Genomic DNA, 13,266 nt, shown 5'->3' with positions numbered 1-13,266 from the left:
ATTAAATGTGATGTGCCACCTACAGGGAGAATTTTCTTCTGTGTTCAGAATTTTCTGAGTTATTTGTAAAGATACATAAACAAATCTAATCTATTTTTGAAATTCTTGCTTTGCTTTAAAAGTGAGCACATTCAGCTTCCTGATGGCTAAGGTAGGGTTTACGGGGCTGAAATATCTCAGTACGTGATCAGTTGGTGCCCTCCATTACTTGCTCTGCTAGAGTGTGTGGGCAACTATTAGCATGAGGCATTGTGAGCGCAAGCATGATCTCTGGCACATTGCTGGCACCTGAATGTCCCGAGGCTGGAAACTCTGGTCACCACCCGCGATGGAGTTGGCAGGGGTGGGGGGGAGGTTGCCCAGGTTACCCCCACTATCCCTGACCCTGACCATGCTCCTCTGAGCCTCCTGGGCTGGAGAGCCAATCCTGAAATCCAAACTTACTTGCGAGGTTCTTTGGACGTCTAGGCTGCTTGGTGGGGCCCATATCCACCCTTGTGGAGGCTCGTGTCCCTTACCTCACTCAGTGTACTGGCCTCCACTGTTACACTGATCTGTATAAACCTAGGGGGAGGGGGAAACACCTAGGGTAGGGAGAATCCGCCCTTTTGCCTTCATTTGCCTTGTAAGGGGCAGACAGAGGTTCTGACTCCCAGAACTAGGATACTGCCAGAAATGGTGGAGATCCAGCACAACCGGGATTATGGATGGAGACCAACAATACCCCCAAGGAATTTCAGGGCCACATCTCTAAGTCGTACACACTATGAAAATACCAAGCCTGATCCCTGGTATGTGCTGACTTATCTGATGTCAGTAAAGGAGGTAGTGGAGATCCTACAATGGGCCTCAGGGAAGGGAAACTCAGTTTGGGATCCTGTTCTGATCACCATTCAGTGATCCACTGATGGAAGTACACTTGTGGATGCTGAGTGAGGTGGAAGAGGACAGGCTCACTTATGATGTCTGAATTAACAGCAGGCGGGACTTCCCATTTCAGCTCATGGGTATACACAAGAGACTATGAGAGATGGGGAAGTGGGAGGTGAACTGCCAGGAAGAGGTAGGTAAAGGCATGGAAAGATATGGAAAGGTATGTAGAATATTAAAGTCTTTAAATGGGCACTGACTCAGTTGCTATTTGGTTTTTTTAAGTTTCTATGGCATTGTGCAATGCAAGAAGAGAACCAGGCAGAAGTCATACATCAAGCTGATCCATTAAGGGAGTCCATTAGTTGAATAATTAAAAATTGCTGTTGCTGTTGACTCTAATAAAATCAATTCAATGCAACAAAATTAATTACATTTAGCTTCTGAATTTGTATTAAAAAAATCTAAGGCAAAGAAACAGAAAGACAGGCAGCTATAATAAGCACTCACTTTCCTCCCCAGTACAGCTTAGTTGTTATCACCAGGCTTGATCGTCTGAAAGAGATTCAAAAGAATATTTCAATCACATGCACAACAAAAGCTGGTGTTTTTTCTACTTACATTGATTGTTAAAAGGATAATTATAAATTTGGGTCTCGGTGAACTCTTGGCTTCACAGAAAGTTTAAAAAAAAACGTACCCATAGTTCGAGGCCATAGAATGGTGGCAGAAGAAACCCAAGTGGCTCAATGCTTGTCTCTCTCATCGGGAACAAATTTTATACCGGGATCCTTCAACAGGTGTTAGGTCCCTAATTACCTGATTAAAGTAGCCTTATGTTTGTTTTAGGTGGCTGCCTGGGATGCCTAAATAATGGGCCCCATGAATGTAACAGTGGGGGCAACACCTGCGCTGATCAGGTGCAGGGTCCTGCTGCTAAATTGATATGCTTTGCGCCCATTTTATGCCCTATAAACAGGGCAGCACATATCAATTTATACTCCACTATGTTTTTAAAAACACAACATTGAAAGTAGCTTTTTTTCTCAATCCTTTCTATGGGAAGCTGGTCGAAAAATCATGAAACATAACAAGAATTTTGAGAAAATAATTACTTCCAAACAGATCATTTCTGCAAGTTAAGCATTTATTTTGAAAATGTAAGTGATTTTATAGCTAATGAGCCTTTTAATGTACTTATATAAAAAAAAATGTTGATGATAAATGGCAGCTCCTTTCAGGCTGAGAAAGCTATGACTCATGACTGACCAATATTATAAATAAATTGTGCAGCTGCTTTCTGGATTAGACAGAACAATAGTGTCTAATATCATTAATATATGTGCAATATGTTTTTTCATCTGTTATTTTGAAAAAAAAGTATCTTATAAAACCCAACAAAATGCAACACAGAAATAAACAAGTTCACCAGCACTTGAATGACACTCTTTCCAGAATGTTTGTGATCTGTGTTTGTGTCGAGTTACAGGTACTGAAGTGTTGGGCAACAGCCAAGCTGCTTGTGTTTAAAAGATCATTTCAGTGTGTCATTGCAAAGGTAGTGTTACTGATCTGCAGGGAAAGCCAAGGACCTTAACATGCTACCATTAGGTCATCAACTTAAATTTCATTAAATTTTACAGCACAGAAGGAGGCCATTCAGCCCATCATGTGCCGGCTCTTTGAAAGAGCTGTCCAAATTAGTCCCATGACCCTGCCCTTTCCCCCCATAGCCTTGCAATTTTTTCCATTTCAAGAGTATATCCAATTCCCTTTTGAAAGTTACTATTGAATCTGCACCAGACTGATTCCCGGGATGGCTGGACTGACATATGAGGAGAGACTGGATCAACTGGGAATTTATACACTGGAGTTTAGAAGGATGAGAGGGGATCTCATAGAAACATATAAGATTCTGACGGGACTGGACAAGTTAGATGCGGGAAGAATGTTCCCGATGTTGGGGAAGTCCAGAACCAGGGGACACAGACTTAGGATAAGGGGTAGGTCATTTAGGACTGAGATGAGGAGAAACTTCTTCACTCAGAGAGTTGTTAGCCTGTGGAATTCCCTGCCGCAGAGAGTTGTTGATGCCAGTTCATTGGATATATTCAAGAGGGAATTAGATATGGCCCTTACGGCTAAGGGGATTAAGGGGTATGGAGAGAAAGCAGGAAAGGGGTACTGAGGAATGATCAGCCATGATCTTATTGAATGGCAGTGCAGGCTCGAAAGGCCGAGGTGGCCTACTCCTGCACCTATTTTCTATGTTCTATGTTCTACTATTCTGTCTCTTGTACATAGTAATGCCTTCCTCACCTTATAATTGTTTAGCCTTCTATAGTCATTTCCCACTATCAACGCACTGTTGTAATCCAATTACTTAACTGAAACATTCATACACTCTCAAATTGAGCAAATGGCAGCAAAAGAAACCTTGACATCAAATTATAAATGAATTGGGGTTGATTTTCAACTGTTGGCTGCCCAGGTTAATGCCCAAGGCCCCTCCCCCCGCCCTGCCCCCCCCTGCTGCCGTATGAAATTTACGAGCATATAGCTGCTTCATTATGCAAATCGGGGTCCTATGGCAGTTGTAGGATCCCGTTTGCAACCTTCAGATACAAATGGATAGCGTGGCCCCCGTGCATGCTCCACTCATTTGTACCAGGTGGGGATGTAAACATCAATGGGCACAGGAAATATCCTTGCAGAGCTCCACTCGTCACTGTCCCCCACACCAAGCTTTGCTTTCTACTGCTAAGCCAATGCTTTATCCAGCCTGTTCATTTGCCATTAACACTATTCTCCTTTATCCTACCTTTATCTTTCTTTGGAAGCTTAAAATTCCAATTTTTATCCTTTGAAAAGCAAATATATTACACCCACTCAGTGTCTGCTCTGTGCCTTCAACTGGGGCACTGGCAGAGAAAGGATCTTGTTGTGCAGGAGGTTATGAGCAGGAATCCAAGCTTCACCTCTCCATGGTGTGGTGCATTAGAATATTGAGTGCTGTGCCACCTACTCAGGCCATCTGTTTCAACACTTTTTTTTATAAACACTTGCATCTCATGAACTATGAATGAACCTCCATTACAGAAGCTTCATTAAAAAGTCATTTCAGTTAACACGGTCCCTATTTGCTTGCCGCATACGAGATGCACACGTGCCCGTAGGAGCCTTACCAGTTGCGGGTTTAGGCAAACACTGCGTATGCGCTGAAACCCGGAACTTGTGATCTGTCAAGAGACCTCTTGGCAGATCGTATTACTCCAAAAGAAATGGCTATTTGCCCAACTTCTGTCCAGCAAAATCACTTGAAATTCTTATGCCTGGTCGTAAGGCCTGCTTTTACCAGCGTAAGTGTTTTAAAAAAAATAGAAAAATAAAATTTGCGCACACTTTTATACATTTAAAACCCTGTCCAATATGGTAAGTTTATTTTGAGCCCCATTAAAACATATAGGGGGTGAAATTTGGTACCGCCCTGTTTGTGGTACCAGCTGGGAGGCGAGACTTCCTGCACCAAGGACGGAAGTCTGGCCCCGGCAGCTTTTCACCCAAGAGGAAGTGGAACGGAATGTCGCATGCTCCACTTCCTCTCAGGGGCGGGATTGGGGCGGTAACATCCGTAATTTTCCTGCACTACGCGGAGAGGCACATAGCACTGGTGGGAGCACAGGGCCCTCCCCTTCCATTAAAGGGGAGGGCATGCAGTAGACTCTGCATTGAGGAGAAGGGGCCACCACTTCACCACTGGGAAGCAGGGTGCTGTGGCAGCAGCCCAGCACAGAAGCGGAGTGCCGGGCTGCAACGTTGCAGCACGGACCCCACAATTTCAAGAGGGCAAGGCCGCAATCGGTATGTCGACCATTTATAAAAATCTCGGTACCACATCTCCCCTTTAATTTTCGCTCCGCGAGCGGACTGAAGCCCAGTTGGCAACCCGCGAAGTTGGCGCGGACATCGCTCACGGCAGCCTCATAGGGCGCTACTGAATTTTCACTCTGTGACATCATCATCACCGGCACAGTGGCCTGGGTCACTACCAGGGCGGGGCCTACTGGTTAGCGCCTCTAACTTTCGTGGGAGTCGGTAGTGGCCCTGGTGCCCCAGATGAGAAGTCGTTTGCGCTCCGTTAACACCCCTGGGAGGCGCAAATGACGCAAATTTCTCCCCCCATAAATTTTTTTTCAACAAATTTAATTTGTTGTTTATGTTTTTAATTAAATGCCATTTTAATTAATTTTTAAATATGCAATGTTTAAATATATATATTTCATGTGTTCGTGTATTATTTAAGTGATTCCATACAAACAGATTTCTCCATAAGTATGAATAGGGATTCCCTTTTATTGGTTGGGCAAGCCCACATGATCCCAGGGCCGCTTACGAACTGCATGCACCCCGGGATACATGGTCCTCTACCCAGGAGTACCGGAGAGGCCCAGGAGTGTGAATCTACGAACCTCCTGGACCACCAGGTTTTTTGCAGGTCCGAGGCATCCCCCCGCAGGAAGCGTCCGACCGCAATTTCTACCCCATTTTGTTTCATCAACTGAGTTTCATTATATCAAGAAATAAACCCAAACTATAATGTAATGAATTAACACATGAACTATGGGGTCACTTTTAACTCCCAGTGGGTTTCCTGTGGGAAACATGCCGCAGGTCGACTATCCACTGGAATGGGTCAGAAGTGGCTTTGGCCCACGGAAAATTGGGCAGCCAAGGTCTACCTGCTGCACTCAGGTAAGTGTGGGGACTGGGGTTCTGGGGTGTTTCAGGGCAGGGAAGGGGTGAAACCAGGGAAGGAAGGTCTAAATTTTCTTATGGAGCCCAGAGGCGCATTTCCCATCAAGGAAAGTAAAAAAAAAACAACTTACCTTGAATGGGCTCTGCTGTTTCCCATCCTCTTCTGGCAGGCTTTCACCTGGCGAGAAAGCTGCAATAGCGTACGCGCTCAGGCCGGGATAAAAATTGCAGTCAGGACCCAATGACATCATTGGACTCCAATCTGCATATTTAAAGAAGGATCCCACCAGCTTTGGGTGCATGGCTTAGTCGCCTATCCAGAAATACTGGTAAAAATCAGCAAAGCCCAGATCCAGGCATGACGTATGCAGTTACCAATGTTCCTGTTAAGCTGCACAATGGTCTGGAGGTCCCACGCAGGCTGCTCGCTGGCTTTTAAATGGAAAAACCGTGCATGTGCGATAATCTGAATAGGGGCTACGCACCCCCAAAAAATAATAACGAGAACATTGGCAGTCGCTCTGTAGATTTTATCTCCTTACCTGCCTGGTTTCCAGAAACCAATTCCCTCTATATTTGTTTTAAAATTGACAATTTATTTAAATATATGGGTAAGTCAACTTTATGTTGTTCAGTGTTTCTCCTTGTTTTTATAGAACTGACTTGTAATTACTGTTCTCTTAAGATCATACTTAAAGAAATATATTTAACATTAAAGAAAAATGGAAAAAACAGCAAATACTGACTTGCTTTTGCTTCTTACTGTAATTAAAATCTAAGTGGTTATCAAGACAAGCTGATGTAAGTATGCTGCCACAGCCCCTTTAATAGTTTGGTTCTAATGTACATGAAAAATATTGATTAAAGGTTCACTTAATTACCATGGCAAATGGAAAAGGGTAAATTAATCAAATAAAACCGTGACATAGCACTTGCCTTAAGTCAAATGGTAAATCTATATATTAATGTGGTAATGGAGGCGTCGAGCACCTCGAGTCTCATCGGCGAGAGCATGCAGAAACCAAGCGCAGGCAGTGGAAACTGCGTGCGGCAAACCTGTCCCACCCACCCTTTCCCCAACGACTATCTGTCCCACCTGTGACAGGGACTGTGGTTCTTGTATTGGACAGTTCAACCACCTAAGGAATCATTTTTAAGAGTGGAAGCAAGTCTTCCTCGATTCCGAGGGACTGCCTATGATGATGATGATGAGCAGTTGACTGAGACCAATGACATTCACTTTACAGGATGGAGTGCACTACAGCACTCAGAAAGACATGACCACCACAGTTTATCAATGCATCTACTGATACTCACTGAACACTTAATTCCACAGTGTGAATGACTGCAGTAAGGTTGTTTGAACACTGCAGTTAACAAATAACACTCTGTGGTGTACAAATAATTCTCATTCACACTGATAAACTGAAACTAATCACTGAATTCCCCCAAAAATTATTCAGAAAAAACATGGGGCTAGAACCTCCACTTTATTTGTATGCTTAACGTCCATTTTACCACTGAAATGATGTATAATGTCCAGATATCGCCCATTTTGGCACAAAATGGAAACTGATGGGCATTTTTAGGAAACTTATTGCCGAGCGTTACTTTCCCCTTGTGCTTAACGCCAGGAAAAAATATTATCGCCCGCCTACTTTTTGGGGGCGCAGTCATCAGAATGGGTGAAATCAACGGCCATAATATCGCCCAGCGTTAATTTCCGTACTGATTTAAAGCCGAGATTCAGTAATACCGCCCGCCCACTATTTTTTGTTGTAAAGAGACATTTGGTGAAACTAACGCCCAGGAGATCGCCCAACGTCACTTTCACCACCTCGCACACATATTGCCCACAATATCGCTCGCCCAAAAAACCGCTCAGAAAAAGTGAAACTGTTTTGAACGAACGCCAGCGATATGGCTGGCATTTTTAAAATCGCAGGTCGCTTCATTCAAAAGGCTGCCTCAACTTCGGGGGAGTTTGCATTGACTCTGGAGTTCTTCTCAGGTGAAGTGACCATCTCAACAGACATATTTTCAGACTCTGGACTATTGGGGCTTTACTCCAGCTATATTTTAGTAAGGAAATCAATACTTTTGATCAATCGCTATTATACTTTCAATGCAATAACAATAACTGTGCTTAAGCAGTGCTTCAGATGTCTTCACCACTCAGGAGGGGAACTACAATACAACCCTGAGCAAGTAGCTAAATTCATGGTCATGTGCTCGATGCTGCACAACCTGGTTATCATGAGGGGCCAAGAATTTCCAGAAGGCATTGATGCTCCACCTCATGAGAGAGAGGAAGATGAGGACAAGGGGCTGGACATTGACATAGGACCAGACAATCAGGCTGACTATGCAACCATGCCCACGACCCCCTGCAGACCGCAGGAAAGGTGGCTACATGGCTGCAAGATTCTTACGTGAGGAGCTGATATCTGAACAATTTGCCTGAAAGAGCGTTGATGTGAGTGACAACGCTGACACACTGTTGTGTGTGTGCAGCTCAGACATCAATGGTGTCCATCACATTGGTGCCAGTTAAAGTTTACATTGATTGAAGTTAAGTTGTATTTACCCTTTCATGTTAAGGAATCACCAGTGTGTAACGGTGCAGCTATCTGAGACAATGCTCAATGAGGTTATGTTCAATAACAAAAATTTTATACCAACATTGGTCTGAAATCATAAGTATCACAGGCAATAACACCCAACCCCCGTCCACACCCCACTTTTTCCATCATTGACATCAGTCAAATGTTCAACATGTCCAGCAACACAGAATAAAAAGGCAAAGCAGGAGGGTGTCCCCAGCCCCCATACTTTACAACAAATTGCATACACCCAGATGGAGATATAACACAGCCATCACCTGCGGCCATGCACCTCACTTTCCTTCCCCCCTCCCCTTCTTCTCCCCACTTCTACCGCTTCCCCTCTTTGCTCCATGGCGCCTGGCCAAGGAGCTCCTCAGGGGATGCCTCATTGGGGGGATGAAGGCAGATGCGGTCGTTGCACGGGCACGGGAGCAGGGGGTGCCGAGGGGGAAAGCATTCTCTGATGCAGAAGCAGGATCTTGGTCCTTGCTCTCATCTGTCGTTCGCAGTGGTGGTGCGGAATCTAGGGGTGGAGTGCCGCGCTCGGGGACCACTGGGAGGCCTGTGCCAACAGTGCTTTGGCTATAGCATCCAGGGCCTCCGCCATCCGCGGAATGTACTCGGTCATGGTGGCCAGCTGATCGGATATGCTTCGATGAGCTGGTCACCAATGTCTACAGTCCTCCTGGACAACTGTACCATCTCTCTGCTGTCACGTGGCGCTCGTGGAACAGACCTGCCGCATCCACGAGGCCTCCGCAGGTTTAGCGCCGTCCTGGGGACAAATGCGGTGCCCTGTGGCGAGGCGAGGTGCTTGGGGCCGGTACCTCCAGAGTGGAGGTGGGAATGACTGGAGGACCACTAGATGGCCTTGGGGTAGAGTGGCTTCTGGAGCGTGGCGATGCAGGTTCCTCGAAGTCGGCGCTCTCATCCGTGGAGAACAGACCCAACGGATTGACGGGCGAGAATCGGAACTCCTCAGCACCAGATGTAGGATCGTCCGGAGAGTCGGGCCCCACGCCCCCACCTTCTGGACGCACTAGTGGCTGAGCTGCAGAACATAAATGAGGTTATTAGAGGAGAAGGGGGTGCTAGGGTCACAAGGTGAGTCCAGCGCTACACATACCATATGCACGACAAAAGCACCACCGCTCTCAAAATCATTGCTGACATCACATTTCATGACCATCAACACATTTGCATTCCAATGATTTTCATTAGGCCATCATTATTTCTGACAATTTTAGAAATCATCTATCATATATGATATGAGTGAGTGTGGCATCTATTGACTTCACATCACGCAATGGTGTAAGCTTTACTCACATGGCATCACTTCAGGGTCTGCAGATGCTTGTGTGGCTGTCCGGGTGTGCTTCTCCACGAGTGTGAGCACCCGCTCCTCCATCTCAGTGATGTTGCTGGGGACTGGTGGCCCCCCACCTGTTCGCCTCTGCACGGACCTCATCGTCGATAACTTCTTCTGTAAAGGGTGACAGGACGACATGGCATGAGATCATTGCGTGATATCATTGCTAGGTACTGTCACAGAGACTGATACAACACATAACCGACAGATGTAATCATGATTATTATGATAATTATCATTATTTACCTAAAGACGTGCAGCGTGACCGCAGGCTTTGAGTACAACATTCCCGGTAAAAGTGAAATACCTCACATCTGATGAAAGTCACTCATGACTGTTACAAATCAAATTATTTAAATACATAAGTACATGTAAATCAATGTAATACTTACTCTTGCGGATCCCACAAGGTTGTTCCATCGTTTGCGCCATTGGTTGCCCTCACACACCTCGTTGGTCACCGACGAGACCACCTCTGCTATCTCGGTCCATATCTTCTGGTAGGCCTTTGGGGTGGGCTTCCCACGCCCTCCCTGTATCAAATCACCCCAGCGTGACTCGACCTCCTGCAGGAGGGGGGCATTTGCCTTGTCCGAGAACTTCCTGGCTCTTTTGCACCCTCCAATGTGCTCCTCTCGCACCTCACTGCTCTCTCCAGCATCAGTCTCCACAGCGTGCTGTGATGCTTCCTTCTCTCTCTCCATTTTAGGCCAAATTCGGGCAAATATGTGGCTGGTAACAGCTAATTTTTCTTTTCCTACTTGGTGTGAAGCTCTAAAGTCTCCCTCCTTCCTCCCAAAGCAGCCACATCCAGACATGCCTTCAGTCCCTCTGAGCTCCCTCTCTCTCTGTTTCCTCTTCTGCGCATGTCATGATGACCCCTGACCTCCTGAATCGTGGGAATCGAGCGTTGCCATGCCATTGCTAAGGACAGCCACACTTTATGGCAGAAGGTCAAAAAAATTTAACGCTACTGCCCATTTCATATCGCTCGCGGTAACGCCCATTTTCAAAAATGGAGACTAGGTGCTTTGAGAATGGGCGAGAAGCCGGCGATCTGAAAACCCACGTCAGAAATAACGCCCATTTTTGGGCGATAAGCGCAAAAGTGGAGGTTCTAGCCCATGAAATCAGTAATGTCTCTCCTATTTGGCCTCCACTTCAGCACCCTCAGTAAATTTCATCTCCTTCAAAACACTGCTGCCCATATCCTATCTTGCACCAAGTCCCATCTAGCCATCATCCCTGTCACCGTTGACGTGCATTGGCTCCTGATCCCCCAATGCCTCCAATTCAAAATTACTATCACAATATTTAAATCCTTCCATGGCCTTTCCTTTCCCTAATCCTCTGCAACTTCCTCCAGTCCCATACACTTTCTCTGAACTGTCCATTGCTCTGACTCTGGCCTTTTGTGCATCTACCTCGCCCCCTTTCACTCTACCATTCCTGGCCCTGCCTTTAGCTGCTTAGGCCCCATGCTCTGCAATTACCTCTCTAAACACCTCTGCCTCAACAGACCCCTCTCGTTCTTTATAGCCCTCCTTAAAATCCACAGAATTAAAAGGACTGCTTTGGTCTCCATTTATTCTTTATACCTCTGTGAAGCACCTTGGAGTTTTTTTCTATGTTAGGGCGACTATATAAACACACATTGTTGTTGTTATTGACTTGTAGTGCGGAGTTTTTTTCTGTACAGTGCTTTATGTAGTTTAATGATGCTGTGGCTTGGTGTGTCGCTGGAGATTTGGTGACTTCTCAATATCATGGGGTGGATGGAGGTCTCAAGTGGAATTTAAAATATTTCTTACAGGGAACAACCTTCTGACTCCTGTTGGTGTCTTGCAAAATGGAATCATCAGTCAATGAATCTCACCACATCACAAATCATGGCTCAGTACTTGCTTCCTAACCCTCCATTGCACAGCTCATTGGAATACCAATAGAAGCAGCACAACATTTTTTTCCATGTTAAAATATTATACAAGTATTACAAAAAGAATACTTCATTGTTACTGATACAGTCTGAATTTTATTCCAGTTAAGAGGCACACAAGTTATCACAAGTTATCAGTTTATTCATTCATGGAAATAAAACTCAGGATCCACCAAGAGTGACAATGAATGAACTGCCCTCTGTTCATACGACAGGCAGCAGGGTGAACACAAAAAGGAAAAGTTGAAAAGATAGGTCAAAATGACATAGGCACATTAATGCAACTGTATTATATAAACAGACTCATTTGATATATATATATATATATATATATTAAACACTCTACATATCTGAGCATCACAAATACTAATTATCATAAAATGCCAGCGAGTGAGCTTTAGAGGAGGAAAGGAGTGACTGAACAAACTAAAGTGAATCCATAGCATTTGCATTGAGATATGTCTAGTCCTGTGTTCACCAACTGAATGTGAAACATTCTGCCAGTACTCAGCAGAATAGAGATAAAATCAAGTGAGCACTGCTAAAATGAGAAGAGTTTGTGGATCACAGCTCAATTATTTTAGCATTTACTGATAGATCTACACAACAAACCCAAGTGCCAATAAAAATAAATGGTAAATGCCAGAAGCTATTCATCACCTGGAGCAAATCAAGAGAGAAAATAAGCCATGGAGGAAATTCAATTTACTTCTCAATTTCACAGATATATAATGGATTCCTGGGAGCTGCTATAGCATCTCCAAAACTTACTTTTTAATGGAGAATGCTGAAAGTTCAGTGGGCAAAATGGTCCGCGATTCTGCACCACTGGAGGTGTTCGCTGATTAGAAAATGACGGGTCCACTGCCTGCAATTTTATTGCTATTGAAATCAGTCCGTTCAAAGCAAGATGTTACATGTTGGCCCCGATAATAACAGGTAGGCAGGAAGAGTGTTGGGGGTTGGGGGAGATGATTCCGGGGGTCCTGCCAAATTAACCACCAGACTGAAGGTTGGCTCACTGTCAGGCAGGTTGGCCTGAGATTCTGGGCCACAGCCAGGGATCTGACATCAGGAGGGTGTAGGTCAGATCACCGGGGTGGGGGTCAGATAATTGGGAGGGTCAGTCAGATCTCGGGGGGAGAGAGTCAGTCAGAGTGTGCGGGGGGTCAGTCACATGGTGGGGGGGTCAGTCATATCACGAGGGGTCAGTCAGATTGCGGGAGGGGTCAGTCACATGGAGGGGTCAGTCATATGGGGGGGTCAGTCACATGGAGGAGTCAGTCAGATCGTGGGGGGAGGGCTCTGTTTACGGGGGATGAGGGCTTTACAGGTTTGTTTGTTCGGGTGGCGTAGACCAAACCTGTTGTGTATGGAGAAAGAGTCAGGCTGAACACTGTGAGCTCAAAGTAAAGTGTGACCTTAGTCTTTTATTGCAGGTCTCCAGAGTGCCTCTCCAACTTGTGAAGCCTTCTTAAATACCTGTGCTCCCAAGGGATTATGGGATCCCTTGGGATTCCAGGGGATGAGCCCTCTGGTGGCTGTAGAGAGTAAATACAAGTCCACATATATAACAACACTCTCCCCCAAAGTCAATAGTGTAACTATTTACAATGTGAGTCGATCTATGGCCCTTCTTGCCCTGGATGATTGTCTCGTTGTGAAAGTTGGTGTTATTGAATCACTTGTTGAGCCCTCGCTGGGCTGCTGTGCAGCTGGCCTTGCTGGGC

At 45.4% G+C, this 13,266-nt stretch overlaps 1 protein-coding gene across 2 annotated transcripts in view; it reads right to left on the bottom strand.

The window, feature by feature from the left end:
- Positions 1-13,266, bottom strand: part of kcnab1a (potassium voltage-gated channel subfamily A regulatory beta subunit 1a) — a 452,196-nt gene that overhangs the window by 41,494 nt on the left and 397,436 nt on the right. For both annotated transcript variants that reach the window (XM_070882310.1, XM_070882311.1), the window contains exon 6: positions 1,381-1,425. In XM_070882310.1, coding sequence (XP_070738411.1) covers positions 1,381-1,425 — 45 coding nt within the window. The remainder of the gene's footprint in view (positions 1-1,380; positions 1,426-13,266) is intronic.

Source organism: Pristiophorus japonicus, chromosome 6 (assembly GCF_044704955.1).
Source record: "Pristiophorus japonicus isolate sPriJap1 chromosome 6, sPriJap1.hap1, whole genome shotgun sequence".
Taxonomy (NCBI): domain Eukaryota; kingdom Metazoa; phylum Chordata; class Chondrichthyes; family Pristiophoridae; genus Pristiophorus; species Pristiophorus japonicus.
This window is presented reverse-complemented; position numbering and strand designations above follow the sequence as displayed.